This window comes from Bipolaris zeicola, assembly GCF_000523435.1.
Source record: "Bipolaris zeicola 26-R-13 unplaced genomic scaffold scaffold_71, whole genome shotgun sequence".
NCBI classification, from domain to species: domain Eukaryota; kingdom Fungi; phylum Ascomycota; class Dothideomycetes; order Pleosporales; family Pleosporaceae; genus Bipolaris; species Bipolaris zeicola.
In genome coordinates, this window is record NW_006912120.1 from 63,459 (window position 1) to 91,232 (window position 27,774).

The 27,774-nt window shown below is 50.6% G+C and overlaps 14 protein-coding genes across 14 annotated transcripts; 6 read left to right on the forward strand and 8 right to left on the reverse strand.

Moving 5' to 3' along the window:
* Positions 1 to 292: 292 nt before the first annotated feature.
* COCCADRAFT_26164 (uncharacterized protein) lies at positions 293 to 1,384 on the forward strand (the record flags this gene model as incomplete). The annotated part of the gene is made up of 1 exon (XM_007713954.1): positions 293 to 1,384. One exon carries the CDS (start codon positions 293 to 295, stop codon positions 1,382 to 1,384), a length of 1,092 nt encoding a protein of 363 aa, XP_007712144.1.
* A 151-nt stretch (positions 1,385 to 1,535) lies between these two features.
* Positions 1,536 to 2,736, reverse strand: COCCADRAFT_4932 (uncharacterized protein; the record flags this gene model as incomplete). The annotated part of the gene is made up of 2 exons (XM_007713944.1): positions 1,536 to 2,286; positions 2,363 to 2,736. 2 exons carry the CDS (start codon positions 2,734 to 2,736, stop codon positions 1,536 to 1,538), a joined length of 1,125 nt encoding a protein of 374 aa, XP_007712134.1.
* A 958-nt stretch (positions 2,737 to 3,694) lies between these two features.
* On the forward strand, positions 3,695 to 5,301 carry COCCADRAFT_4933 (uncharacterized protein; the record flags this gene model as incomplete). The annotated part of the gene is made up of 5 exons (XM_007713945.1): positions 3,695 to 3,961; positions 4,014 to 4,280; positions 4,330 to 4,762; positions 4,812 to 5,204; positions 5,264 to 5,301. The coding sequence occupies 5 exons, from the start codon at positions 3,695 to 3,697 to the stop codon at positions 5,299 to 5,301; spliced, it is 1,398 nt and encodes a 465-aa protein (XP_007712135.1).
* Positions 5,302 to 6,013: 712 nt separating this feature from the next.
* COCCADRAFT_95754 (uncharacterized protein) lies at positions 6,014 to 7,132 on the forward strand (the record flags this gene model as incomplete). Its single annotated transcript, XM_007713979.1, has 2 exons — positions 6,014 to 6,215; positions 6,330 to 7,132. 2 exons carry the CDS (start codon positions 6,014 to 6,016, stop codon positions 7,130 to 7,132), a joined length of 1,005 nt encoding a protein of 334 aa, XP_007712169.1.
* Positions 7,133 to 7,435: 303 nt separating this feature from the next.
* Positions 7,436 to 9,930, reverse strand: COCCADRAFT_36660 (uncharacterized protein; the record flags this gene model as incomplete). Its single annotated transcript, XM_007713980.1, has 3 exons — positions 7,436 to 9,489; positions 9,526 to 9,797; positions 9,896 to 9,930. 3 exons carry the CDS (start codon positions 9,928 to 9,930, stop codon positions 7,436 to 7,438), a joined length of 2,361 nt encoding a protein of 786 aa, XP_007712170.1.
* A 1,154-nt stretch (positions 9,931 to 11,084) lies between these two features.
* COCCADRAFT_4936 (uncharacterized protein) lies at positions 11,085 to 12,438 on the reverse strand (the record flags this gene model as incomplete). The annotated part of the gene is made up of 4 exons (XM_007713946.1): positions 11,085 to 11,378; positions 11,440 to 12,125; positions 12,178 to 12,291; positions 12,405 to 12,438. 4 exons carry the CDS (start codon positions 12,436 to 12,438, stop codon positions 11,085 to 11,087), a joined length of 1,128 nt encoding a protein of 375 aa, XP_007712136.1.
* Positions 12,439 to 13,841: 1,403 nt separating this feature from the next.
* COCCADRAFT_36662 (uncharacterized protein) lies at positions 13,842 to 15,486 on the reverse strand (the record flags this gene model as incomplete). Its single annotated transcript, XM_007713981.1, has 4 exons — positions 13,842 to 14,204; positions 14,254 to 15,112; positions 15,168 to 15,324; positions 15,378 to 15,486. 4 exons carry the CDS (start codon positions 15,484 to 15,486, stop codon positions 13,842 to 13,844), a joined length of 1,488 nt encoding a protein of 495 aa, XP_007712171.1.
* A 1,164-nt stretch (positions 15,487 to 16,650) lies between these two features.
* On the reverse strand, positions 16,651 to 17,652 carry COCCADRAFT_26171 (uncharacterized protein; the record flags this gene model as incomplete). The annotated part of the gene is made up of 1 exon (XM_007713955.1): positions 16,651 to 17,652. One exon carries the CDS (start codon positions 17,650 to 17,652, stop codon positions 16,651 to 16,653), a length of 1,002 nt encoding a protein of 333 aa, XP_007712145.1.
* A 1,724-nt stretch (positions 17,653 to 19,376) lies between these two features.
* Positions 19,377 to 20,270, forward strand: COCCADRAFT_26172 (uncharacterized protein; the record flags this gene model as incomplete). The annotated part of the gene is made up of 3 exons (XM_007713956.1): positions 19,377 to 19,712; positions 19,840 to 20,011; positions 20,089 to 20,270. The coding sequence occupies 3 exons, from the start codon at positions 19,377 to 19,379 to the stop codon at positions 20,268 to 20,270; spliced, it is 690 nt and encodes a 229-aa protein (XP_007712146.1).
* Positions 20,271 to 20,498: 228 nt separating this feature from the next.
* On the reverse strand, positions 20,499 to 21,435 carry COCCADRAFT_26173 (uncharacterized protein; the record flags this gene model as incomplete). Its single annotated transcript, XM_007713957.1, has 3 exons — positions 20,499 to 21,174; positions 21,273 to 21,369; positions 21,423 to 21,435. 3 exons carry the CDS (start codon positions 21,433 to 21,435, stop codon positions 20,499 to 20,501), a joined length of 786 nt encoding a protein of 261 aa, XP_007712147.1.
* A 288-nt stretch (positions 21,436 to 21,723) lies between these two features.
* Positions 21,724 to 23,030, forward strand: COCCADRAFT_4940 (uncharacterized protein; the record flags this gene model as incomplete). Its single annotated transcript, XM_007713947.1, has 2 exons — positions 21,724 to 22,173; positions 22,260 to 23,030. 2 exons carry the CDS (start codon positions 21,724 to 21,726, stop codon positions 23,028 to 23,030), a joined length of 1,221 nt encoding a protein of 406 aa, XP_007712137.1.
* Positions 23,031 to 23,627: 597 nt separating this feature from the next.
* On the reverse strand, positions 23,628 to 24,484 carry COCCADRAFT_95862 (uncharacterized protein; the record flags this gene model as incomplete). The annotated part of the gene is made up of 3 exons (XM_007713982.1): positions 23,628 to 24,136; positions 24,204 to 24,330; positions 24,410 to 24,484. 3 exons carry the CDS (start codon positions 24,482 to 24,484, stop codon positions 23,628 to 23,630), a joined length of 711 nt encoding a protein of 236 aa, XP_007712172.1.
* A 280-nt stretch (positions 24,485 to 24,764) lies between these two features.
* Positions 24,765 to 25,040, forward strand: COCCADRAFT_95767 (uncharacterized protein; the record flags this gene model as incomplete). The annotated part of the gene is made up of 1 exon (XM_007713983.1): positions 24,765 to 25,040. The coding sequence occupies one exon, from the start codon at positions 24,765 to 24,767 to the stop codon at positions 25,038 to 25,040; it is 276 nt and encodes a 91-aa protein (XP_007712173.1).
* A 723-nt stretch (positions 25,041 to 25,763) lies between these two features.
* COCCADRAFT_95770 (uncharacterized protein) lies at positions 25,764 to 27,725 on the reverse strand (the record flags this gene model as incomplete). The annotated part of the gene is made up of 1 exon (XM_007713984.1): positions 25,764 to 27,725. The coding sequence occupies one exon, from the start codon at positions 27,723 to 27,725 to the stop codon at positions 25,764 to 25,766; it is 1,962 nt and encodes a 653-aa protein (XP_007712174.1).
* Positions 27,726 to 27,774: the final 49 nt, after the last annotated feature.

Sequence of the window (27,774 nt, forward strand, 5' to 3'; positions counted from 1 at the left end):
TCGGATGGAGCTAATCTGAGTTGGGACGAGCTGCCCCACGTTGGTTCCTGCACAATACCTACGAACGCTGGTGATCCAGCGCAGCTTGGCAAATGACTCATGTGCAATCATACTGATTGCATTCTGAGAATTGTATGCGAGGCCGAAAGGCAGGTTAGTGCAATCTTGTAACTGGGCGTGATTGCAACCATAACTCAGGCTATTTATTCCCTCTCTAAATAACCGTTAGATGGACTACGAATCTTCCTAGGAGACCCATGAGCATATTGTTCATCTCACAATCAGGAACAACATGACATCGCCGCATGATCTCACAACGGAGCAAGGGCTCAGCGACTTTCTTGCTACGACCCAGTCAGCACACACCAGCGTAAAGTTACTTTCGGGCGGGACCGCAAACTACGTATACCGGTGCACCAAACAAGATGGATCTGCAAGTATATTCAAGCATGCCGCACCATACCTCCACAGCAACAAGAACTTTGCCTTTGACCCCACGCGAATGGACTACGAAGCCAACATCCTCACTCAACTCTCCTCCAAAAGCAACCCCTTCTTTACCAACTCACCAAGCACAACCGTACACGCCGTCCACCTCCTAAACTACAACAAAGAAAACAAGCTCCTCGAAATCGAAGACGGCGGAACCCGCAACCTCAAAGACGCATACACCTCCCCAGACCTCAACATCCCCCAAATCGGCCAGCACCTCGCAACCTGGCTCGCAGCCCTACACAACTCCTCCACCAACACCTCTCTCGCACTCGAAGATCAAGACAGCAGTGCAAGAAACAATCCCATCGGCGTCGCCATATACCGCCATTCCTACCGTAACTTGTACCTCGCCCTCGAGCAATTTGGCTACGACACCCAACTCGCGCACCGCATTAACGAGGACTTTGGCAGTCTACTCGCTACAGACGATGAGTGCGTGTGCCACGGCGACTTCTGGCCTGGCAACGTGCTCGTACGTATGAGCGAGACGCAACCGCCCAGTCTGACGATTGTGGATTGGGAAATGGTGCGTAGAGGTACCAGTGCAACGGACGTTGGACAGTTTGCCGCGGAGGCGTTCTTGCTTGATCGGTTTCGAGGGGGGAGGGGTTTACTGGTGGCGTTTTTGCGCGCGTACATGGCTGAGAGGAAGGGTGGTGAGGTGTTGGGCAAGGTGTGGCTAAGGAGGCTGGTGGTGCATTGGGCGGTGCATGTGGCGTTCTGGCCTACGCGTGTGGAATGGGCGGATGCGGCTGGCACGCAGAAGCTGGTGGATATTGGGGTTGGTGTGTTGGAGAGTGTATTGCAGGATGACTGGGACAAGATACTGGAGTCGCCGTTATCGAAGGATGTCAGAGATGTTTTTGCGCCGATTCTAGAAAGAGTATGAACAGTGTTTATCACAGAGTTGAAGCAATTCCAATATGATCCAGGAACCATGAGATTACTCTGGATGACTTTTCAAGGTCTTTGTATCTCCTAATACACCTGTGGTCCATGTCGCCCCTTTGTCCATAAAGCATTTCTGCTACACTAGTCATTTACTGCCCCTTCTTCACTGCCGATGCACTCTCAATCGAGGCCAGATTACCCTCCCTCCAGAACCAAACTGCTGAGAGGGCAGCCCCTGGACCACCGCCAATGGCAATCGTCATGATCATAAGAATACTTTCAAAGACGTTTTCTAACGAAGCTTTGCCCTTCTTCATCCGCTGGACATCGCACACTGCGACCCAAGCAGGGATAATATACATAAGGCCAATGATAATCCAATCCCATTGGAAGACCCACAGCAGGCCCCAAGGGATATCCTTGCTCCAGGTGTAGGTGCTAGGGACGAAGACGCGGGCGTAAGTTGCATCAGGATGTTCGGAGACGGAGATTCCGTAGATGCTGTACCAGTGCACTGCCACTGAGAAGAAGAACATAACCGCGTACAAGATTCTCAGATGAAAGACGTCGGCGTTTTTCTTTTGGTTGGTTGTGTTTAGTGAGCTGGTAAGGGAGACGAGCCAGAGCGGGATATTGACGAATATGGGGGACAATTGCCAGAACGCCAAGACGGATTGCAGTGTGGAGATGCTTTTGTCTGCGGGGTACCAAATGGCAATAGTGGGGACGATGTATAGAAATACCATTGCTGGTAACATGACCCGAGCATATGGCAGCGGTACCGTGCGTCCGGTTTGATAGTAAGACCTGGGACTTGTTTGGTAGTGGAATAACATCCACCAAATGGTGATGACGAAACAGCCTGCGATATTTTGGTACAAGAATGCGAAAATGGAAGTACTGTGAATTGTTAGTAACAGGACAGTAGTATTCTGCGATATCCGGTTGAATACCGCTTGTCCCATGCGCAACTCACTATGTCAGCCATTTACCCCGGTTCCCATGTCGACAAGCCTCAACATTCATAACTGCTATGATGGGCGCGAGTTGTGGCAAAAAGTGGATTTGCTGCCAGTAATAGGCCTCGTTGACTCGCATGGGACCGAACATAAATGCGGATACTAAGAAAGCCAAGGGTGTGTCGATGAGCTTAATGCCAGTATAATCAGTCTTGATAGGGGTGCCATCAGGCAGCGTGCGAGACTCGAACATGTCCATGAAGCCAACAGGGTTATTGTTCATGGAGGTCACGATGCGCATGGCGTAGAGGCCTATCAGAGCGATGATGGCATAGAGGAATAAGACTTTGCCATCGCCGTTGCGGCGATGCTGGGCTGTTGGGGGTGCCATGGCGAGTGGGTTGGAGGTGGGAAGCTCACGATGCAAAAGGACACATGGGCGGGTTATAGCTTGTGATGTGGTGTGCTGCCGGAAGCATGGGAAGTGATTTGGCGAGCTTCGCCTCTCCTTTTGCAGCTAAAGGCGTCGGCTCGGGGCAACATGGAGATATTGTGGCGTGGCCTTGCTTATGTAAAGCAGTCGATGAAAGTACCGGCGGGCTTATCACGTCTTGGCCGGCTCGAGGTCATGTGATGTTACTCTACGATGTGGTTGTAGTAGAGATATAAAGTCCGTGTGCACGTCTATAAGAAGTTGCAAAGTCTTGGAGAGGTTGCGGGCCACAGGGTCTAAGTAGTAAGGCTTACTACTGCCTGGCAGAATGACGAGCGGACATGGTGGGAACATGGGTGGGTTACGGGAGTGGCGGGAGGAAGGTGTCCCGAATGGCTGATTGCTGGCTTTCGGGTAACCGGCACAGTGGATCGTGGGTTGACAATGAAAAGAGACTTTGACAGGGTAGAGTTAATGCGAAACGTGTGTGGAAATCGAGGTGGGCTGACGTCAGTTCCCGTACTGACCAGTCGATGGTGGAGCGCGATGGCATGGCTGCGGTTGGTGCCTGCCAAGGATGATGATGTCATTCATGGCTTCTCCTCTTGCGCGTTGAATGCAAGCCTGCACAAGCTCCACCAAGAATGGCACATTCTCGCACGCACACGGTCCTTTTCCGCGTGGCTACTGCTGACGATGATGCGCTCGCACACGCTATCATGCATCCTCCCCTCTAAAGTCTCCGGCCTCGTGTGCCCGCCTTGGTTGACTGCGCGTCGCGTCTTCCTCCTCGTGTGCTTTCTTTTCTCAACCATACTCGACCACACCCTCAACTTCCCTCTGCATTCTGCCCCTCCTGTTGTTCAGCAATCGGGACTACTTCGCAAACTCTAAAACCCTCTACTAGTATTCAGTCATGGTTGGAGGTAGACACAGACTTCTCAGCACCGGCAACACCAAGGGCAACATCAACAGTTACGGCGATCCCGAACAATTCACAAAGTACCAGCGTGTCGACCTAGAAAGCGGATATGGAGCTACCAACAAGATCAAGCCGAGGCAGCGGTTTCGCGATGCTATCGAGCAGACGTTGAGGGACAACCACGCGAATGGCCTGAAGCGCAAGCTGATCGATAACATCGACCACGATGCGCTTGAAGTATACAGGAAAAGTGAAGAGAGCGTATGTTGACAGCTCCATTTGATCACACCGGGTGCTGACATTCTCACTATAGCTCAAAAGCATAAAGAATAAGGAAGTACGCAAATTCTACGAGGAACAAAACGAACGCATCGACGACTGGGCTGAGGTAGACATGGTTGTGACCTCGCTCGCCGACGATATTGTTGACAGTATGAACCCTCGCGACACTGATCACGACGGTGTAGCCGAGGACAGAGGGCCCTTGGGTCTCAGCGGGGAAGATCTGGAACCATTCCTACCCGAAGACGAGCGTGAGAAACGGCGAAAGGCAGCCAAGCATGTGAAATGGGCCATCAATGTGAGTTCCAAGTCGCAAGTCGTCCAACTCGAGACTCATAATATCCTAGATCAATGTCCTAGTCAACATTCTCCTTCTCGCTGCCAAGGGCGTCGCAGCCATCTGGTCAAACTCACTATCCTTGATCGCGTCCCTCGTTGACTCCGCCCTCGACCTGCTTTGCACAATCATCATCTGGACTACGAACAAGCTGGTGGGCTGGCGTCTGCAGGCCCTGAAGAAAAGATTCCCCATCGGTCGCAAGCGCTTTGAGCCCATTGGCATCCTCGTCTTCTCCATCATCATGGTGATTTCGTTTCTCCAAATCCTCCAAGAGTCGGTAAAGAAGCTGCTGCCTAGTGGCGACCACAGCGTAGCCATGCTCCCACCTGCAGCCATATTCGCAATGGTATCCACAATTGTTGTCAAGGGAACAATTTGGATCGGATGCGCCAGGGTCAAGACAACACAAGTGCAGGCACTCGCGCAGGATTGCAAGACAGGTAACTTCACTCATGCATACTCAAAACGTTACAGGGCTAACCCGAACAGATGTTTATTTTAATACCTTGTCGCTTCTGTTTCCCCTTATTGGTGCCCAGGTCAATGTCTGGTGGCTCGATCCTGTCGGTGCTGCTTGCCTTTCCCTGTACATCATCTACGACTGGGCATGCACCTGTCTTGAAAACGTTGCTCGTCTTACCGGAGAGGCTGCCGATACCCGCACAGAGCGCAAGATGATGTTCATGGCGTACCGCTTTGCACCACTTGTTCAAGGTTTCAAGAGCATCAAGGTCTACCATGCTGGTGACGGCGTCTGCGTAGAGATTGATGTACTCATGAAAGAGAACACACCGTTGAGGACCTGTCATGACATTGCAGAAACCCTGCAGTATTGTCTTGAGGGGTTGAAGGAGGTAGACCGTGCCTTTGTTACAATGGATTGTGAGTACCCATGTAGATAAACGTCTTCTTCGGCACATTTTGCTAACAATGCCTTGCAGACACAGACCAAGGCCCCACAGGTCATGCAGAAAACTAACACATTGATTTTGAATGACTTTGTTCAGTTTGGACAATGCACTAGCATAGCATGCAAGGCGTTCTGTCAATCTAACGTTCGATTTCCTGATATATGCATGTGGAAACTGTTCTAAAATTAACCATGTGGCCATCTTCTAGCTTTTAGCATAGATTGATATCTTAATCGCATAGCAGCCTTATGAATGAATCCTTATAATACGGAAGTTTCCGAACAATGTGTCCATACTGACATCCGTTAACTGTTTACGGAGAGGTACACAACTAGTCCCATACTGCGAGCCATTCCTAGTAAGGCAGCTGAACCCAGAGTACATGACGCATTCTTTCAAGACGTGCATCTCCGTACCGTACGCTTGTTTCCCGGTCGTCCTAACGGGACTTGGCAAAAGCTTATCTCATCTTGCTATCGGAGAATAGCTTGTCAAGCTTCTAAGTATAGCGTTACGATCTATTCGCGTAGTCCGACTTACGCTCGCTTCTCGCCTTGCTACAGAAAACTAGTCACACGCCCGCCAATCAAGCCCCATGGCCCCCAAGCTACCCAATTATTAACAAAACTCGTTGCTGACACACGATTACCTCGCTCATGGCTTGATACCCTATTCAACTCATGTTGGACATATAGTATGTAAATATGGTATGCATTGTGGTAACACAGCGTTTTGCACATCTCATCTCTCACGTTAGTTCATGACATAGTAGTAGGGAAAATGGCGAACGTCACATGGCACGGCAATGGCATCACAGGAGCTAATTTCGACATTTATGGTGCTAACCGAGTGCTGCCACGGGCAATGACTGCCTTTACAGCAATCGCATGGTACAATTCGCTCGAACTTCTAGTCCTCATATTTTGTATTTTCAAGAAATACTCTGGGTTGTACTTTTGGAGTCTAATCATCAACGCACTGAGTATCGTGCCTTATGCAACAGGTAAGCCATCCATTCCGATACTAGTACAAAGTAGCTTTAAAGAAGCGAAAAGTAAACTAACATACTATTTTTTTTCTTCTTCCCCAACTCCAGGCGCATGGATGAAACAAAACAACGTCGGCCACAACGCCGACCTCTACAACGTCCTCCTCACCGTCGGCTGGGTCCTCATGGTCCCCGGCCAATCCATGGTCCTGTACTCCCGGCTGCACCTCATCTCACCAAACCTGCATCTCCTCCGCCTAATCTTCTGGACCATAATCCTCTCCGCCATCTGCCTCTGCGTCCCCACCGTCACCCTCAACCTCGGGCAATACACGACCAAGAACCCCACCATCTACACGCGCGGCTACAGCATCATGGAGAAGATCCAAATGGTACTCTTCACCCTCCAGGAAATCTCTATATCCTGCGTCTACCTGTGCGAAACGCGCAAACTCATGCTCGTTATTTTCGACGGCAAGACGCGCAAGTGGATATGGCAGCTCGTTGCTATGAACTTGCTCTTAGTCTTCCTCGACGCTACGCTGCTCACCATGGAGTTCCTCAACTTGTACATGATACAAACGACGTTCAAGTCGCTGTTGTATAGTTTTAAGCTGAAGATTGAGTTTGGGGTCCTGAGTCAGATTGTGAGGATTATTCAGAGGGGCTCGAGGGATACGACGCCCCAGTTGGGGATTCAGACGGATGTCGAGGCGCAGAAGAAGGTGGGTGGCGTCGTGTCTGAGGTCGAGGTTTTGCAGCATAATGTTCCGCCTGAGTGGCGGTTGTCGAGGGAGGCGACGGCAAGGGTGTCGCCGATTGCGCTGAATGCTCCCAGTAGGTGTTTTTTGGAGAGTGATGCGAGTAGTGTTGCGTCCATGGGTTTGATGTATCCTGGGAGGTTGGGTTGACTTTGAAAGAAGTAGAATGAATTGAATTGAATTACCTCAATTATTTTATATGCAAACTCATCATGGAGTACCTGCGCTAGCAAAGCAACGGAGCTCAATACTTACGAAGCTTATTCAAGCCAAGAAACTTAAATTCCTTTATCCAACGTGTATTAAGCGCTCTTCCTTCACCATAAACAACTTTTCTTCTTTCCGTAAGATTCATTTAAACATTACCAAATCCTTCACCATACTACCCGAAATGCTCAAAACCTCAAAAACTCCAACCAATCAGTGACTCCAAACCTTTCAAACTCTCTTCATTCAAGCGGGTCGGAAACTAGCGCCGTTCGAACCATACACCCTCTCAAGCCTCCTCCCAAATCGCTTTGCCATGATGTACGTGATGTCACTGACTGGATGTGGCTCGTGAAATTGAATAGCACGACGAACATGAAGCGACTCACCGGGCGTGAACTGCCATGCCGAGCCCTGCAGCTTCTCAACAGCAAATCCAATGTGCGCCATGGCCCGCTTGAACTCATGCCACTTTACTCCCTTGGGGAGATCGTCATGGTCCGACTGAGGAACATGGAAAAGCGTTTTCATGGCCTTCAGGGCGCGCTTGTCCAACCTGAGAACCTGCGGGACACTTCCTTCATCAGCGGTGCCGACCATGTGTGTCGGAGGTACATCAACTATCACGGATTCTAGGCTTCCCTTTGTCTTCGGTTTGACCTTCTCTCCTACCGCAAGTTTGTCAAACGCTCCAGTGATCTGCGCATCTCTGTTATGAGAAACCTCAGAGAATAGCTGGTAGATACTCTCCAATTGCTCTGGCTGGATTGACTTTGCCTTCACATGATCCTCCCAGGCTGGTGTACGCTGCATTGGGCCACCCTCAGCAATGCATTTGCGAATGACTTCATGCTGTGAAATCCCCGTCTTTGTCTCATAAGACTTATCGACATACTCCCAGAATTTGTCGAGGTTCTTTTCTGCATCGCGCATGGCTTTGACAGTTTTTGGGTTGCGAGCTTTGTGGGAAGGGTAATCCAGTTTTCCTCGGAATGGATTGACGACGTGTACTGGCATGTAATCGTGACTCAGATGGTCAAGCCAGTCATAGAAATCGGCATAGTGGGCGTGGGAATGCGGCGTATCCATGTCAAAGGTAGATCCTTGTGGTGTATCGCGCCACACCATCAACTGCATCGCGCACTCTCCCATGACGGACATTTGCGCAAACAGCTCGGAAACTCGAGGTGATACCAAGTCTCTCGCTGCTTTTTTCTCCCGCATTATCGTGGTGACATGATCTAAGAGAAGGTACAGCGCCTCGTCCTTGACGTCTTCGCAGTCTCCGCCCATATTGAAACACTCAAATGACGACATCAGCTGAAACTCCTCAAGTGACCAGATATCCCATAGCTTCATTACTATGTGACGGTTTGTCCGAAAGTAGAATTTGCGAACATTAGGCGACATTGATGCACACGCGAGTATCCGGTATACGCGTTTAGACACACGCCGAACGCTGCAGTTAAACTCAGCCATCAAAGAAGCAAAATCAGCACCTTGATCCTGCATAGATGTCTTCGATAAGAGGTCGGTAATCCGATAGAGTTCTCCCCAGGAGAAGAACATGCTGTACGCATTGGTGACCATCTTGGCAGCATTGCACATCAGGAAACACTTGCTATCCACACGCGGGTCGATATGTCCGTCAAGGTCTCGTATCAATTCAGCACTGTGCTCGCAGATATCTTTGAAAGCATCGGCGAAATAAGATGGATCCTCGCGCAGTGCTAGGATATGATCCTTTGCATTGGTGCATAGAGCGTCGAAATACGCGCGCAATCTGAGGAACTCGACCGACCCTCGGTTTCGATAGGGAGCAACCATGAGTGTGTCAGCAAAGTTTGTAAATCCCAAGTCGTTTGGTAGGTCAAGTTCAGATGACGGTGGCTCCTCCTGAATGGCGCTACAGTACAGCATATCCTGGTCCATGTCATGCAAGATCAGCTTGCTGCACGCAGCTAAGAATCCTATGATCTTATGTTGAATAAACAAATGGTATATGCCGCGACGAGGGCATTCAGTGGATGCATTTTCGCTCGGGATGTCGGGGCCTTCGGCCTTGTCGACAGATTGCATCCTGACGTAAAGCGTAGGTGTTGTTTCGCTTGAGATTTGTAGGCTGTATTGTTCTAGCTTGGGCTCGTAGGAGCACATCGACATGACTGCCAATGGGCTAAACGCCTCTTCCGTAAGCGTAAACATGAATGGAACATTCCGAGCACGTGCGTTGAGAAATATCAGCAAAGACTTCGGTTTTGTAAGATCTTCAAGGTTGATGAAGGGCCATATCTGAGATGCTGAAGGTGGCGTTTCTTTGTCATGGGTACCCAAACATTTTCTTAGGTTATTTGACAACTTGGTGTATTTGAGATAACCATTGACTTCTGTGTAGTCTGGGCGATGCGTTTCTGCCATGTTCGGCCACGCCCTGAGCATAACATCTCGCCGTTGAGCCTGAGTCTTCTTCAACCACCTCTTCCGTATCGTCGCTTCGTGTCGAATAACGATCTTATTCAATTCGTCGTAGTCCTTGCAAATACTCTCACTGAGAGAGGAAGCATGCTTGGCGATGGCGGTGACCAAGGATGGTGACACACATACGTTCCTGTGCAGCTTCGCAAGCAACTCGTCAAGGCATATGTCATCCTCCCTAGAAAGCTTTAGTACGTACTTATGTAAAGACGCTATCAAACATGAACTTACTCCTCTAGCTGTGGTAGCAGTGCGAAATCTGCCATCCTTTGGGTGTTTTGTGCTTTCGTGTGAGTCGGGTATAATTTCAGTATTTTGGCAGATTATATGTGTATCACTCCGTTTGTAGGTGTCGGAATATCATATTGTTCCGGGGCAAACCGGTGGTGAAAGGCGACATGCAAACGACCCCAGGTAAAGGGGAAAACAGCCCTTGTGTGACGAAAGTGAATGTCTCATATGTACCAACCCACATGATCTTCAGTCCAGGATAGGAAACATCTGCAAGTTCTTGCTGGAAGCATAGCATATTGGAATGTAAAATGTGATCAAAGAGTGATGGGTTGAACATTGAAGCAGGATAGCTGATATGCCTGCACTAAGACTGTCCCATAGTCAGTGCCACAACAATAATGATACAACGCACCTGCCTCCACAATAGCGAATCTCTGAAGCCAGAGCACATGATACCTCATATTTCATAAGAATCAATCGCAAAGTATGATTATGAGTTGCTGATATTACGCATCCTTACACAAACAACAGCACATGTTGTGTCACGGGCGGCAGTTTGAAGTCTCCGCGGATGAGTGCTCAGTGTGTAGTGACGCGCCTAGAGATATCTTGTTGCATCTCAAGCGTCAGTAGGTCCTCCAAGATTCGGGCTGATACATTTCCATACTATCACTATACCTTTACCACGAGTTTCCCAATGAGGAGGTACGATTTAGGGCGGAAAACAAGGCTAGGATGGCTGGTTGGGTAGTCTTGGCTAAGCATGACGTCACACACTTGGGCATCCCCTCGCTGCGCGTTCGATGATCAATGTCGCGTAGCTGTGGAAGCAACACTGTATTGTTTATTTACACAGTAAATCAAATACACAAGAACACTTACAATGTTAGAGAACAATGTACACATCCTAACACTGACTCTTGAGAGACTCAATCAAAGAGAGAAAAAAAAGATGCATATCGGAATGCAATTCATAGATTCGTCTATCATAGACGCGTGACTTCGTAATATATCCTCCCATTTCTGCACCAGTATGCATTTTCTCTGGGCGCTTTCCTCCAGGACGTAAAAAAGATATGAAAACTCCACCCAGCGCCCCTCGCTCAGTCTGAGCTGTATAATCCCAAGCAAAATTAAGAAAAGGAAAATGATGTACGAGAATCAAAATGCCGGCATTGCGGCTGCCCTATAGAATTTCCTTCAACTTCTCCTTCTGTGCACTTGTCAAGCTCGTGGGGAACTTGATCTTGACACCAACAATGAAGTCTCCGCGCTCTGTTGGCTTCTTGGATTTGGGCATACCCAAGTTGGGGTATCTTTCTGTCCAGTTGGGGCCGGTGGGACCGCCACTGCCGACGCTGAGTTGTTTACCGTCGATGGTTTGTACAGTCCGGCGCCAACCCGTCAGAGCCTCTTTGAGATCGAGTTCAATGACATGTTTAATATCATCGCCTTCGCGTGTAAACATTGCGTGGGGTTTCTGATCCAGTCGTTAGCACGTGTTCTCAAAATGGATAACGGGAGATGCAAATATAGCTTACCTCAGAAACAATGAAATGCAAGTCCTGTGTTCCACCCTCGACTTGGTCGCCAACGTCTGAGAACTTGATCTTACTTCCCGGCTTCAAACCCTTCTTGATCGGTACTTCGAGGATCCGATCTTGAGTGCTCTGCTTGCCCGTGCTTTGGTCGTATGTCTTGCGCTTGATCTTGAGCTTCTTGGTGGTACCGTTGTAAAGCTCTTCCAAGCTAACTGCCAGTGGCTTCTCGACGACTGTGACTTCAGGCTCTGGTGCTCGTCGGCCGCCTCGGAATCTACCGCCTTTTCCACCGGCGCCTCCGCCCATACCACCCATACCAGGCATTCCACCCATTCCGCCAGGCATTCCGCCCATGCCAAAGCCGCCGAAATCGAAGTCATCGCCGCCGCCACCGCCACCGGCGCTATTGCGCATGAATTCGCCAAAGATGTCGTCGGCATTTGAGAAGTTGAAGCCGTTTCCGCCGCCGCCTGTCGAGAAATGGAATGTTCGTGTGCCGCCGGGCATGCCACCAGATGATGTGAATGGAAATCCTCCGGGACCTCCTGCACCTGCAAATGGATTGGCTCCAGGGCCCCCGGCATCCTCTTGTGGTACGCCGCCGCGTAGTAGGAACTCTAGGCCATACTGATCGTACGTCTTACGCTTCTCGGGGTCGGAAAGGATCTCGTAAGCCTGTGAGCATTCTTGAGGTATTGTTAGTATGTTTTTGCATAGTGGGATGAGTGGGTGACATACCTTTAAACTTCTCCGAGGCTTGTGGGTTGTCCTTGTTCTTGTCGGGATGCCACTTCAGTGCCGCTTTCCGATATGCTTTCTTGATCTCGTCTTGCGTTGCTGATTCCGATATGCCTGTAACAAAATGTTAGCAAAAGCTCACGTGTCTATCCGCGGACCTCGATCAGGCTGCCCAGTTGACTGCCGAGCAAGGTATGACTGTGGAGGGGCAGCTTGAGCAAACGTACCTAGTGCTTCGTAGAGTTTAGTCTCCTTGACCATATTGACCGGCAATAAGTAATGAAGAAGGAATCTTTTGTGTGCGCGACTAGTTTCTTGGTAGGGAGTACTTTGTGGTGACGAGGTTGTCGTCGCTTTTATCGCTCAAGAGCTTCGAACGTCTCTCCACCTGGCAATCGACGCTAGCGGTGACGTCGGGCCCTGTCGCGCAACTCGGAACCTCAAAGAGAAGCTTCGAGAAGCTTCAATCACGCTGTCATATCTCACCCAAACCCCGATCACAATCACCATTGTCAGAAACCATGCGCTTTGAATTTCTTATTACAGTCTCAATAATTTGGATCGTGCATAATTGCCGATATCTTGGGCAGTAAATTATCACACCTCCTGTAACGCGCGGCTGCGGTCCCTTCCAACTCGACCTACACACATACCACACCACGCTTTTACCTCAATTAGTAGTATACCAGCATTTCTCAAACTCAAGAATCACGATGCACCATGATGCATGTAATGTACATGACGTTTATTCAAGGGTTAGGACACGCACGTTGTTTATAGTATAGTTTGCCCAATGCCCCACCATCAGGAGGAGTCCTATGCCGATGGAATCCAAAGGAAAACAGTCATTCTAGTACTGCTTGTCGTGTCCCAGCAAGAAAAACACAGCACATTGAAAAAGTAAAAGGCAATAGAGGCGTCATGAACATGCTTTTTACTAGAAAGACACGTCTGGTCTTTGCCCAAGTTCCTGCCTGATTCCATCGGTAGGATTGCGACATAATCCCTGTGATCTCCCCTGCATGTGGACTTGACTGGCAGATTCGCTCAAGATTCTGGTGATTGGGTTTAGTATATACGTAGTATGTATAATCATATAAAGTGGGCCGAAATAGAGCATCCGATAAATATACGTACATGAGAATCGTTTGAGAATGCGATGGCTGTATTCGTATAGAACTCTATTAAGCTATCCAATCTTCACCGATAACTGCATCCTGCACTTCAATCGAGATTCGGGCTAGCCAGCGAATGCTACGTGCAATTCTAAATCGAGTACTCAGTATCCTTACAGCAATGATTAGGTTAGACATGCGATGCGCATGGTGTGGAGCAGTCACGTAAGCATCACAGATGAAGGCCCAGCAAAATTGTGCATGATAAATTGAAACAATGGATTGAACATATTTTAGCAGTGAACGTTCGCACTTCAACACATAGTCGACCACCCCTGTCGCAGAAGCTTCGACGCGCCAAACGCCTAAATGCCCAGATTCCCAAACGCCTTTTTCCGTATGCTACAGTGAGAAAGCTGGTATCCAAGGATAGAGTAGTAGTATCAGTAGCTATGACATGTATACGATTTTCGTGTACAGCGCTCGCACAAACAACAGCAGTGGAACGCTAGTTGCTATTCGGACGTCCATGGGTTACGTATTAATCGTTTAGTCGGAGTCGCTGTCATCGCCGCCCTTGCTCTTCCTCTTTTCCTTCTTCGCAGCCTTCTTTGCAGCCTTCTCTTCCTTCTTCTTGCGCTTGCGTTCAGCTTTGTCCTCATCAGCCTCCTCTTCGGCATCGCCTCGGCTCTTTCGCTTCTTGCTCTTCTTCTCCTCTCCATCGGAAGCACCGTTGACCTCGGCCTCGGCCTCAGTCTCTCCAGTCGGTGCGACCGGGGGAGCAGCAAGAACGTCGGAAGTCGATGTGGTCTGAGCCAAAGGTACGGACGCGCCATCGACATCAGTCCTGTTAAAATCCTTGTACTCAGTGTTCCACTTGGCGGGAGTCTTGTCGTTGGGACGACCGAATTTCTGCATTTGTTAGTATAGAGTTTTCCAAGTCAAGAAGTTGGTTTCTTACGTCAAGGGTGCCTGCCTCCTTCATCTTCTTCTTCTCAGTGGCGACTGGGCCCATGCCCCATCTCCTGGGGTAGAGGTCGCGCTCCATGATGACACGCTTAATCTTAGCAACAACACCATGATCACAAGTGGACATCTCTACAGCCGACATTTGCGCATAGGCGAGCGCAATAGCCTCACCCTTGGTGGTCATGAGGACAATCTCCTCGTGGATCTCGATACCCTTCTCGAATCGCAACAGACCGGGCAACATGAGCTTAGCACCATAGCAGATGGCGTTAACCGAGCTGTCCTTAACAACAACACGCTTGTAGCTCATCAAGAGACTCTCGAGAGGAGAGATAACCTTGCGCAGGTAGGCCTCGTCGCGGTTGTTGTCGTACAGCCATTGAGCATCAAGAACGTCGTGCAGGGTGACAAGATCCTTGGTTTCGTCCATGGCTCCACTCCTCACACGGCGCAGCTCCTGCATGTGGGCGCCGACACCGAGCAAGAGACCCAGGTGCACGCAGAGAGTACGGATGTAGGTTCCGGCCTCACAGCTCACCCAGAACACACCGAGCTGCCTTTCATTGTCAAACTCGTACAGCTTGCTCTCGTGGATGGTTCGGATACGGAGTTGACGCTTGACAGCAGAAATGAGTGGAGGTCGCTGGAAAAGAGCTCCAGTGAGGGTCTCGAGAGCGCGCGCAAACTGCGCCTCGCCACCAGGCAGCTTGTCGTGCAGGCGGATGACGCACACATACTCTTTTCCAGCTCCCTGCTGGGACTTGACGAGACGAGTGGCGCGGTCAATGCAGACAATGAGACAACCAGTGACCTTGGGGTCAAGGGTACCACTGTGGCCAGTCTTCTCAACCCTTTAGGCAGTGTCAGCTGAAATTGCATGCGACAGCTATTACGGTATTTTCCTACCTGAGCATGCGCTTGATCCATGACACGACTTCGTGCGAGGATGGGTTGGAAGGCTTGTCTAGGTTGATGACACCAGAGCTAATGTACGACTTGAGGTCTCGCGACAACGGCGCACATCCATTGGGAATAGGAGTGTAATGAGAAGTGCGAACGAGCACTATATGTGCATTAGCAGAGTAAACCGTAGCTATATGGGGAGCTGCAGCATACAGTCGCTGTAGTTCTTGAGTAGCAACGGCCAGTCGCTAGTGTCGATGGCAGGCGCAGCCGCCTCGGGCTTGATCACATACGCGTCGGGATCGGTCTGCACGAGAGCCATGGCGATTATTGTGGTGGATGGTGGTGTTGCAATTGGCAAAGCACTGATCTCGAACTTTTTCGCGTGGATTTTCGCGGAGGCCAAGCTACTTGACGCACAGGCCACAACCACGGAACTTTTGTCGGCCCGCTGCGGAGAAGCATTCTTTTCCTTGGTTCGCTCGTAGTACTTACTCTATGGGAGAGAGGTTTCGTAGCACTCTAGTTAACTATTATTAAATGCTTATGTAAACTTAAGATTTAGTGATATTTGGAAAACAACAACTAACTATCTTTTGTTGTAAGATAACCTTAATCTCGCTCTAAGATGAATATCCTTCTTATTAGGATTCTAAGGGGTTTACTAATTATCTATCATCATTCAATGCTGCCGATGCTACTGGCGCTGCCAACGCTACTGTAGGATGACGCTCTGGAAGGTGGTCGGTCGAAAGGGTAAGCGTCGTTGGCTGAGCCGGTAAAGCCTGTAGGCGTATGTATGTTCGATGGAGGATTCGACGTTTCTTCCAACCCCTCTGCAATGGAGCTCTCTCTGCATCTCACTGTTATTAGATTGTTTTTTTGCTGGAATCTTTCTAGCCAGTTCCTGCTATTCACCTTATGGTGAACCTCGCTGTCTCCAACGGTTTGCGCAAAGAAGCGTGCCTTGTCCCGAATAATAGCATCTGTAAGCAGCAGGCCTTGCCGCTGTTGATTTCTTGCCCAGTTGGAAAGAGCGCGCTCAATGCGTGAAAAACTGCTTTTCCGTCTCTTAATAATGCGCAATCTTCTCCTGATATCCTGGTACAGGTACTTCTCTTTTTGGCGCAATACCTTGGAAACAATCTATACTCTACCTAGATGTTTTCAATTTATAGTTATTAGTAGATATTAAGCTAAGGCTAGTATAATAAGTAATGGTAGAATAGATATTAACTTAAGGTAACAAAGTCAATTCTTTTGATACCCGATTGCGGCAGGTTGGGACGTAGCCTCACGTGATGCTATCGATATCAGAAAGCTTAGCACGATCACACAAATAGGAAACATCGACAGAGACGAGAGATGCACTCAGTGTCTCGGGTTCACGAATTGACGATGCATGGTAAATGAAACAACTATGCATTTGAAACTATATTAAACTCCTATTCGCTGTAATGTGAATAACACGAAAAGAAAACCCCCTTCAAGTCGCTACTGCACCATGCTGGTTGCTGCGCATAGTGGCAATGTCACCTGCTCGGACGCCCTGATGCTCGTTCAAGATCTCGTCGTCGCCAGTACTGCGCAGGGTGTTCTCGTCCATCTTGCCATCTACGCCTCGCTGAACACCAGGCTCAATCAGACTACCCTCACCGCTAGGTACGTTTGGCCAGAAAGCTTCCTCGGCATCTAACAAAGCCCTCCATATCGGATCCGCCCTGTTCTTCACCTCTGCCCACCTCCTGTCGTCGCGGTTTACTGCGATGCTCACGCCTTCGTTGATGATACGTTCAAGCTGCTCGACGAACATCATGAAGTCTCGGTTAGACCAATTAGGAATGAACTCTCTTCGCATGGCGCCGCCATCCAGGTCATTTTCGTAACCTCGGGGAGATGACTGGGTATCCTGACGACGAGCCCAAGACCAAGCTTCATAGTAGACCTTCTCAGTTGACCATAGTAGAATTGCGCCCTCTAACCAGGGGATGAAAGAATTAGGTTGTTGAGATGCAACAGCATTGAACAGGGCCTCGTAGCGACGAAGGCCTTCTGACTTGAGGTTTTCTTGTAATGGCGAGGGATAGTAATCAATCTTGTAAATTTCAGCAACTTCCTGGAAGAATTGAATCTCCCGCTCTCCGTTTTGAATGCCAGCCTCTAGCCATTTGATTAGGCGTGTTTCAATATCAGGTTCAGCGTCTGGAGCAATTGTCGGCTTGTAGGTGCTTTGAACGAGACTGAGAGTATTCCTGAGTGTGGAGAGGTAGCCTTCAATGTACTGCCTGTCGTTTGATAACCACTGTGCTATCACAGACTTAGGCAGAGAGCCCTTGGCGGCGCGTTCTAGGAAGGGGTGCCTTGTGACGCGGAGAAATTGTTGGTGGTTGATTGCGAGTAAGTGTGTTGTGAGTGCCCAGGGGAGATCGGTTGTGTCGATTTCGCCTTTGCTGTGAGCGACTGCGGTTCCGGGGTGGTGCGTAGGCATGGCGGTAGGTATCGTTCACGGAGAATTTCAGAAATCTGTATCGAACGATGTATGTATTCGATAAGGTACATTTCGGACAAGGGCAGCAACGCAGGGTCTTTATATGATCTGTTAAGGTATACGCCAAGCTATACAATGGCTCCGAGGAACTTTAGCTACGTGCTACTATATCGGGTATGATGTACGCTGTGGCGCAGCCAAGAAAGGGTGATGGTGTTGCAACGACCGTATGACGTGGGTCGAGGATTTCCGGATGCTGGGCTTCTTTAGCTGATACAAGAGGACGAATGATGGGATTCTAGATTGATAGATGAGAACTTGGCGCGCAATGCCGTAGCGGAGCACTTGGCGGGAGGAGGGTGCTAGAGTGCTCGTTCAACTGAAGCGCGTGGCGGAACTGTGGCTGGGCGCTCGGCGATGTTGTCATTTCGCCACCTCACCAAACCGGACGAGCATTGGGCACTTTTCGCTTCCCGCCCCTGGCTCATCACGTGTGACATACGACGATGGTTCCAGTACTCTAAGATGCCACGACAGAAATGCTTGTATCCACTTAGTGCGGCTAGAACCGAGTCTATATTCTTGTCCTTTGCAGAGCTCAGCGTGCCTTGGAATCCAGACCACACGCCATCGCATCATCGCCTGTAGGACATTACCTCACTTAATCGTCCCACCCTAGGAATCTTGATCTACGCAGTTTCCAAGAGTGACTTTCGAAGATTCTCCCAGATAACGATCAAGCGCACGCATCGGCAGAAAAGGTCATCATCAATACAAAGCGGTCCCACCTTGGTTTTACTGAGATCAGGTGAAGTGGGGTGTCTGTTTTATTGACATCGGGGCTGCAAGGAGTGGTTCGCACTTCGAGAGTAGTCGATTTTACAAAGTCGTATATTTATCTCGCGAATATACTAGACGAGCATCCGTATTGCGCTCAAACAAAAATATAGAGATCAATTATATCAAATACCCAACCCGCCGAAAATGGAATTTGTTCTATGGCCAAGTCACCTGGTTTATCCTGGAATTCACGACTCAAAGTAAGAATTTGTATCAGAAGCGAAGGCTAAGTATAGTTCGTCTTGTGTACCAAAGCAATCACACGACTCAAGGATTTCACTTCAAGTCTAAAAAGAGGATGTCGACCGAAACAGCAGACAAATTACAAGCGAATAACGTTAGACAACCTAGAGATCTCAGGCCTAGGCTAGGTCGAGACATCCTCGGCTGATAGTCGGAGGTCTGTAGAAATGTTTCACAGAATGATTCCAACATATTGCCGTTGTTCAGGATGTCAAGAAATACAATTCACCTGAACATCATTTTCTCCAACCCACTTGATCCAATATAGAAAAGGAACAAAACAACTCATTCTATATACAAGTCGACTCAGAATGGCTCATACAATGGAGATGGTTGTCGGACGAAATTCGTTATTATCGTTCAAAACTAGATATTCAAACAAGAAGCAATGTAAAAAGTAGCATGGGTATAAAATACAACATATATCTTGCCATGACAGAAGTCTCACAGCTACATTCCATATAAACACGCCCAAAAAAAGAATAAAAAATAGTGAGGTGAACGTTTATAGTCCTACAACGATAGTACCACGGCAGTAATTTTAGATACCCATGTCAACAATTGCCATAGACAGTCGTTCTAGTAACAAGGCATTCACAACATATCCAAGATGAAAAGAGCCATTGAAAAACCCCCCCAAAATGTATAATAAAACCATAAGAACCCATACATTCATCACCCCAAACCCACACCCCCAGAATGTCCCAAACCAACCCCCCGACTTGATCCTCGCCAGCACCTTCACCTGCACCACTCATGTCCACGCCGCTCCAACCATCCCCCCCAGCAACCCGTCCAACCAACTCCCCCCAGGCCTCACAGTCCTCATAATCGGCGCGAGGCGCCGGCATAGCCTCCGCCTACGCCCTCTGCAGAACTATCCTCCGTATCCCAGCGCATCCTCTCTTCATACACGGAATCTGCGTCTCGGGCACCAAGCATCTACCGAGTTTAGACATTGTAGTCTTAAATTCTGGGTACGCGGGAGAGTGTCATGTTGCTCGTTTATTTTATCCCCATCTTAAAAGTGAATGAGGCGGGTAAGAAGACGTTTATAGCGGTGGGATCGATGGCGGCGTGTGTGTGTGTGTGTGTGTGTGACAGAGGGCGAGTTTGGCAATAAGGCGTATTGTCTTTCCAAGTTTGCGCAGGCGAAGGTTGGTGGAGCGTTTGGCGGGACAGTATAGAGGGGAAGGGGTGTTGACGGTTGCAGTGCATCCTGGGGCGGTGAATACAGAGATGGCGAGTGAGGCTACGCCGGAGAGTCTTCGGGCTTGTGAGTTTTTTTTTTGTGCTCCTTTGTCTGCGGTGAGAGACGGGGTTGGTTCTTTTTGCTGACTTTTACCCTTTTAGATCTTTCGGATGATGTCGGGTTATGCGGTGCATTCTGTGTATGGTTAAGTTGTGAGAAGCGCATGTGGCTTAATGGACGGCTGCTGAGTGCAAGCTGGGATGTTGATGAGTTGGTAGAAAAGAAAGATGAGATTGAGGACCGGGACATGTTGAAGTTTGGGTACAGGGTGGGCAACATCTAGAGTCACACAGATTAGATTTCCAGCAGAGTAGAAACTTGGTCAGTGAGAAATCGAGTCAATAGCATTCGACGAAATAAAGAAAACAATGCTCGTACGAAGCCTTGCCAGGTCATCGCCCTTCCTCTCAAACCCAAGCAATGCCGCAAACCGGATCATTCCCAACGCCTTCAAGAAGAATTACTGCACGTGATGCACTAGAAAGTCAAGTCTTTTTTCTCTCATAAGCCTTTAGACAGTTCCCGCAATACTGAGGTCCCTAATTTCCTGCAGCACCTCCTCGACACGCGCGTCCAGCTCACCCTGAGCATACTGATCTCTTGTGTTGGCATCGAGATACTGTTGTACCTGTGCCATTCTCGAGTAGGCCTCGGCACAGAACCTCAACTGAATCTTGACTAGCGCCTCGAAACTTGGGTCTAGGTAGGGTACTCGCAGGTCGATGAGCTGTGGCAGTTCGGCCGTCAGGGTGTCGTTGAGTTGGTCGTAGGCAGCCTTGGCGAGTTGCTCGTCCTTCTCAGCACGCGGGAGCTTGGTGACATCCTTGTCGGGCTTGTCCGTCAACTTCCTGACTTGGGCGCGCATGCGATCATAGTCCATCTGCTTGTGTTCGCGCTTGGTGATGCAGGCGTTGATGTCGGGGAAATAGGAGCAGAAGCGCTGGATGGGGTCGAGGACCGTTGTTCGGTAGGGACCATCAAGGGCTTTGATTGTCTCGGCGTCCAGGTCGGTAACAGCTTGCTTGTAGGAGCGCGATACTCCGTCCTTGGTGCCGGCGTCTCCGTAAAAGGCGTCAATAGTTTCGGCAATGCGCATCTGCGAGGCCGTCATGGCACGGAGCGAATCGAGGTAACCCTTTGCTTCCTTTTGCAGCTTGTTCGCCGCCGTTTCCATGGTCCGGTAGCGTCTGCCATGTTGCTGTTAGCGGGTGGTGATCATGGGCGGATGCCTGGGAAGGGGGGGTAAAGGAGGCGGCGGCGGCGGGCGGGGGTTGAGGGCGCATACCGCTGCTCAGTCTCAAAATCGCGATCATTTGTGCGCTCGACCTGGCCCGTCTTCATCAACACCTGGGTGGTTGCGCGATTGACGCCCTTCTTGAACCCTGCACGGTGTGAGCGGCCATGATATCAAACAAACATTGTTGGGCTGCAATACCTGTCCAAGACATGATGGTGGTGTTGCCGCTATGTTCCGGGAAGACGGTTTAGAGATGTGTGTTGGGTGCAAGTGGAGTGGGTGTAGTCGGGGGATTGTATGTTTGTACACAGTGCAGTTGAGGAGAACAGAGCAGAGCAGAGTGGCAGTGGTGTTGTGGTTGGCCGGCGAGTTGGATGGGAGCGGGCGGCAGTGCCACAATGACGAAAGCTGCAGCCGGCGTACACCTCGTCCATCGTGGCTGAGCAAGCCCGCCAGCCCGGCCTCGGGTTCCGCTTCAGTGCGAAAGCACCCGACGTCAATGTTTTCTCTGCGTGCGCTGCATCGCGCAGCCCCTTCACCTCTGCGTTCATGTAGCAATTGTCTGCGCCAGTATTCCCTCCCATGGCCCTCGAGCCAGCAACAGACCCAGAAGAAAGTCATTTTTTCCGGCATCCAACCCACAGGCATCCCACATCTTGGAAATTATCTGGGCGCATTACGACAATGGGTTCGACTACAAGACGAGGTCTCGCCAGACACAACGCTCCTCTTCTCCATTGTCGACTTGCACGCCATTACCATCAAGCAAGATGCACGTGAATTGGCGACCTGGCGCAAAGAGATGCTAGCCAGTCTCTTAGCAGTAGGACTCGACCCAAAGCGATGCATAATCTTCACACAGAGCAGCGTAAAGCAGCACGCAGAGCTCATGTGGATTCTCAGTTGCGGTGCCAGTATGGGCTATCTAGGCCGCATGACACAGTGGAAGGTACATACATTTCTACTAAGAAAACTCCCTACCCAAAATAAATACAAAGTCAAGCAAGAAATACAAAACTAACTATCCTACCCCAGGCAAAACTCTCCCTCCCAGCAGACTCCTCCCCCCTCGACCCCTCCCCCAACAACAAGGACGCCCTAAAACTCGGCCTCTTCTCCTACCCCGTCCTCCAAGCCGCCGACATCCTCCTCTACAACACGACGCACGTCCCCGTCGGCGAAGACCAAGCCCAGCACCTCGAATTCACCCGCGAGTTAGCCATTGGCTTCAACCATGTCTACTCTTCCTCCCCCTCATCCTCAAACACAACAACAACAACAGCAGCAGTAGGAGTAGGAGCCCCGATCCTAACAGTACCCCAAACCCTCCTCAGCCCCGCCAAACGCATAATGAGCCTCACGGACCCCACCAAGAAAATGAGCAAAAGCGACCCTCGCCCCAAATCCCGCATCTTACTTTCCGACTCCCGAGACGACATCTTTGCCAAGATTAAATCCGCGCTGACGGATTCGGTAGAGGGCGTGAGTTATGATCGCGAGACGAGGCCTGGAGTCTCGAATTTAGTGGATTTGTTGTGGCATTTTGGTGCAAATGGTGGTGGTGGGGCGGCGTCGCCAGAGGAATTGGCGAGGGATCTCAGGGATTTGAGTATGAGGGCGCTGAAGGAGAAAGTGGCGGATACGGTGGATGGCGGGATTAGTGGGGTAAGGGAGAGGTATTTGGAGTTAATGAGGGGGGATCAGGCGGAGTTGGTGAGGCATGCTGATGAGGGTGCGCGGAGGGCGGAGGAGATTGCTGAGAGGACGATGGTGAGGGTGAGGAATGCTTTGGGGATTGGGTGGTAAACCATTAAACCGATCCAAAAAAAAACAACACTATAAATCATGTGTGTAAAATATAAGATGGAAATGATGCAAGGCCCCAAGGCGAGTTCTTTGGAAAAAAAAAACTCCCCCCATCTATGTGAAAATAATTGCACGCCTCACAAAGTGCCAAACCCGAGAAATCGCAGTTACTAACGTATTATCGAAAGATTTGGGAAAAAAAGAAAAAGAAGAAGAAAAAAACTCCCAGGCCTATGCAGTGTAAAATGCCCACCCGAAACCGTGACCGAATCATAGGCATCTAGTAAAACCCGTTCGAAAACGCAAGCGCCAGGAACCACACACGCCAATACCGAACGCCTCGCTGAGAATAAACGCGCTGAAGAAGTGGTGAGAAGCAAATATAGGAGGTGCCCTGAGAAGACCATATGCGTATGCACTAATAGGCAAACGTCGGCCATATTCCATGGCGGCAAGGTCGGGGGTGTCTCTAATAACGAGAGAGCCATGTTGGGGTTGAAGAACAAGTGTGGCTGCAATGACAAAGAGCCCCCTGGTTGTGTCGTTACGGCATGATTGTGAAACAGAGGTATCGGAATTCAATCAGAATGCCGACACCTAGCGCTTCGAAGGAGCATGTTCCTCATCTTCGTCCTCGCCATCGTCGTCTTCGCCCTCAAACTCAGAGTCCATCTCTTGATCCTCGTCAAATTCGCTTTCGCTGCCGCCAAAGTCAAGGCTCTCAGCATCGCTGTCTTCCCAGCTCATTTCAAAGTCGCCTTCGTCCTTCTCCTTCTTCCACGCAGTCTCGTTGGTTGGCATGACGAAACCCTCTGGGATATCCTGCTTTGACAATTCAAGATCCTTCTTGACCATCTCCTTGTATTCGGCTGGCTTGTTACGCAACATGACACCTGCGTCGACGTTGGCAGGGGAAGAGACCTCGGCATCGTCCAATAGAGAGAGAATGGAAATAAGGACTGTTTCGACTCGCTGCACGGGCGACCAACGCTCCGCAGCAGTCTCGCCGGACATTTCGTCATCGCCAGGTGGGTGGAGGATGGAGATGCACAGGCGACCGTCAGGGTAAATGTTTGGGTGGTAAAGTGGTCGGATAAACTTGAAGTCTGATATGCCGTTAGCACTTGCTTCGTATCATACGACAGTCTCCGTCAAAGAGGAGCGGCCACGTACCTGGCGGGCTATGTGGGTAGTTGCGAGGAAATGTCATCCTGGCCTTGAAGTAGCCGCCGTAATACATGGATTCCTCATTCATAACAATGAGGGCCACACTCCACTCAAAGACATTTTCGTTGATAAGCTGTGCTGTGGTTAGCTGGGTGCTCTGCAGTCGCCACTCCGGCAGGTGACTCTTCGCTAGCCGCCGCTCGCAAACTCACCTCAATGTTGGTCCATTTCTCCTTGCTCAGCTGCTTGAACTCATTCATGAGTATTCGCTGCGCCATTTCCGCCATGTTGAGTAGTAGTAGTAGTTTCGAGCGAAACCCTTGCCGGATGCTGTGGCGTGGTGTTGGCGAGGGTGATGTACAGTGACAATGCAGGCAGACGACGTGTCAGTGTAGTGGGGTCCGGGCAAGCAGTGGGAGGGGGGAGGGAGCGTGCGGTGCAGGGAGAGTATATGTATGGAGAGCAAGTGAGTGAGTGGGCAAGTAGTGAAAGGAATGGGGGCGGAGAGGCGGAAGGGTGAGACTATGGGCTTTAAGGGAGAGGGCGTCTGCTGAGAGGCGCTGCATGATGGAATGCTCTCGCCGAAACAAGGATGCGCCAGGCCAGCCCTTCGGAACGAGCCTAATTCACCGCTTGCGACCCTGCAGAGCGCCCCTCGTGTGGAACCATGACCTGGGGACTCATGACCGCCCAACGTCACAGAACATGGCTTTTTGCCCTCCTCGGCTCACTTGCTTTGGCGGCTGGCCGGTTCCTGTGCCATGCTGGGTGCGGCCAAGTCGCCATGTTACTTCCGACCTCGGAACGAATGAGAAGGGAACGGAATCATCGCCTACACAGTAGTCGCCTCCTCGCTGCCAGCGCCGCGTGATGGATGGCGAGTGATGAGTGACGGCGTGTCTGGCAAATGCTGAGCCGCTCAATAGTGTACCGCCCGCCGCCAGGCCTCGTCCCAACCCTAACATGCGCAGAAACGTGGAACCAGCCTGTGCCTGGGCCGCCTGTCACGCCATTGCGTGCTCTGTGCTGCCCTCTGCCACCCTGCCCGTCTATTTTCGATGTCGATGAAACAAACAACAAATGCCAGCTGCGTGCACTACGACGCTTGCGTTGCTGCCAGCATATCTATGCGCTTTGCTTTTCCTGTCCCCTTCTAGTCAAGCCTTGTGGCTGATTACCGATTCAGCCCCCGGCATCAGATCCTTTGTGAAGATCCAACCCCCATGTCAACACCACATCAGCAACCATCACATCAGGCAGGTAGACCATCTTTGGGGGCAAAATCTCTTCTTTTTTTTTTCTCTTAGCCGATTGTATACTCGTATCGCTAAACCTAGTTACTGTCCGACATAGTCCCAGAATGACCACCTCATGCCATATATGTGTATGTATGCAGAAACCCAAGCTTATCGACAACACCCCATCATTACACCAGCGCTCTCGTCACGTCGTATACTGAATGAAAACACAAAGCAAGAAACAAACAAACAGACGAAAGACAAAAACAGATAAAGGGTGTACGCGCCCAGTTGAAAGTCGGCTGGGAGCAAGTAGGAAACCGCGCAACTAGATGTATCGCATCCTCCTCGCTACAAGTAAGCAGACCGAAACAAAGAGGCAAATGACCCCAATGATGCTGAAGAACCAGGCTAGACTGCCGTCCTGTCCTGGCACCTTGACGTTCATGCCAAAAAGACCGCAGATCAGGTTGAGCGGAACCAGAATCGTTGCAATTACAGTCACCTTCTGCAGGGTAGCGTTGCTATCGTTGCCCTGGATGACCTGGTCCACGGAAATCTGCGCCAGGTAGTTGGAGTGCGCGCGGCTGAGCATTTCCTCAAAGTGAGCCAAGTTGGACATCATCGTGACGACGTGATCCTGGATATCGCTGAGGTAGATGCCCACGTCACCTCGGGGCGCCACACTGTAGGATTCGTTGCAACGCTTGGCGAAGCCCTTGATGACATCTGCCTTGCCTCCCAATAGACGCAGCAGCTGCATTACTCGCTTGCGGCAGTCGCCAATTGAGCGGAGAATCTCACGCGAGTCCTCTATGCGCGCAATAAACACTTGGTCCTCAATCGCGTCAGCCTCATCTTCGATGCTTCGGATTACAGGAGCGAAGCTGTCCACAATGTCGTCGATGAGGGCGTAGCAGATCCAGTCGGCGTTGAGGTTGATGTAGTCACGGAGCCGACTGATACGCTTACGAACGTTGAGCGTGTGGGGGCTTTCGCAAAAGGTAAATGTCAGGATGCCCTCCTTGAACACTACCGCGTAGAAGTTGACGGGCTCCAAGTATTCCTCAGACTCCTTGTCGGCCTGGAAAAAGGAACGGAACGAGACAAAGTAGTACTGGTGAAACAACTCCACCTTCTCGCGTGGCTCTTGGATGCAAATATCTTCACGAGTAAGAGGATGCACTCCAAAAGCCTTTGAAATGGCAAACACTTCCTCTTCTGTTGGGTTGACCATGTCGAGCCACCAGACGCCGCCATCTGATGGTGTGTCAAACAGATCGCGGAAGCGTTCACCAGGCATGAGAAGCCCTCCAAGCTCGGCTGCATGAATCGTGTCATCCATCTCAGAGGAGAAGAAGGTCCATCGATTGACCTTGGCTTCGGGCACATGCTTCTCGGTAAAGACGTGAGAAAGACCTTCTTCTGCAAGCTTTTCCTGGATCGCAGGGTCGACATCCTTCAGGCTCGTAATGTCGTCTGCCGTCTTGGGCGTGGTGGATTGGCTCGACTTGGGACGAAGATCGGAGAAGACCTTGGGCTTTGCGGAGAGGCGAGAGGCTACACTCGCCTTGTGGCGTAGAGGCTGGCCAATAGGTGTCTTGCTTTGAGCCTCTGCAACAAACTCTTCCAACTCTTCATAGTCAAACCTGGTGGTCTTGCCAGGGTCCTCGGAAACAGGGAAGCAAACATCCTCCTCGGCAGAGCTGTGCGCAGATGCTGCGTCGGTGTGCAATTCCTCGGGGCGCTCGTCGCTGATGGTTGCGCGGCGCGCGGTGGTGCGAGACATGGTTCTATGCAAGGCAAGGTCGGTCTCTGAGTCGGCATGGCTCTGAAGAGTGTTGGCTCGGTCACGGCGACGAGGCCCGGCAAATGCATCAACCGAGTTGGGGGGAGAGACAGATCGCGAACTGGTAGACGAATCCCTGCTCCTAGACAGGCGCTCGACAGCAAGGTCGCGAGGGCGTCGGAATGTGTCTCGTCGGGCCCGGGGGTCGTGGGCTAGCGAACCGCGGCGAACATAGGCATCAGGAGCCAAGTGCTGGTCATCGTCTACCACGGCGCTTTCAAAGTCGCGTCGAGTGATGTCTGCCTCGAGGGCTTGGTTGACTTGGAGGAGGATGTCGGGGTGGTCCTGGCCATGGGCGCTTGCAAATGTAGGTCGGCGCGATCTGGGGGGCGAGTTTGCTTCGGCACGCGGGAGAGATAGAGGCTGGTTGCGGTGGTCGTTCAGGTCAGATACGGGCGTGCTGAACCTGGTCTGGCTCTCGGATCTCGGAGTGTCAGTCATATTGGCTACTCAGGCGGCGATGAGTGGGACTCCGGGATCTGATGCGGGG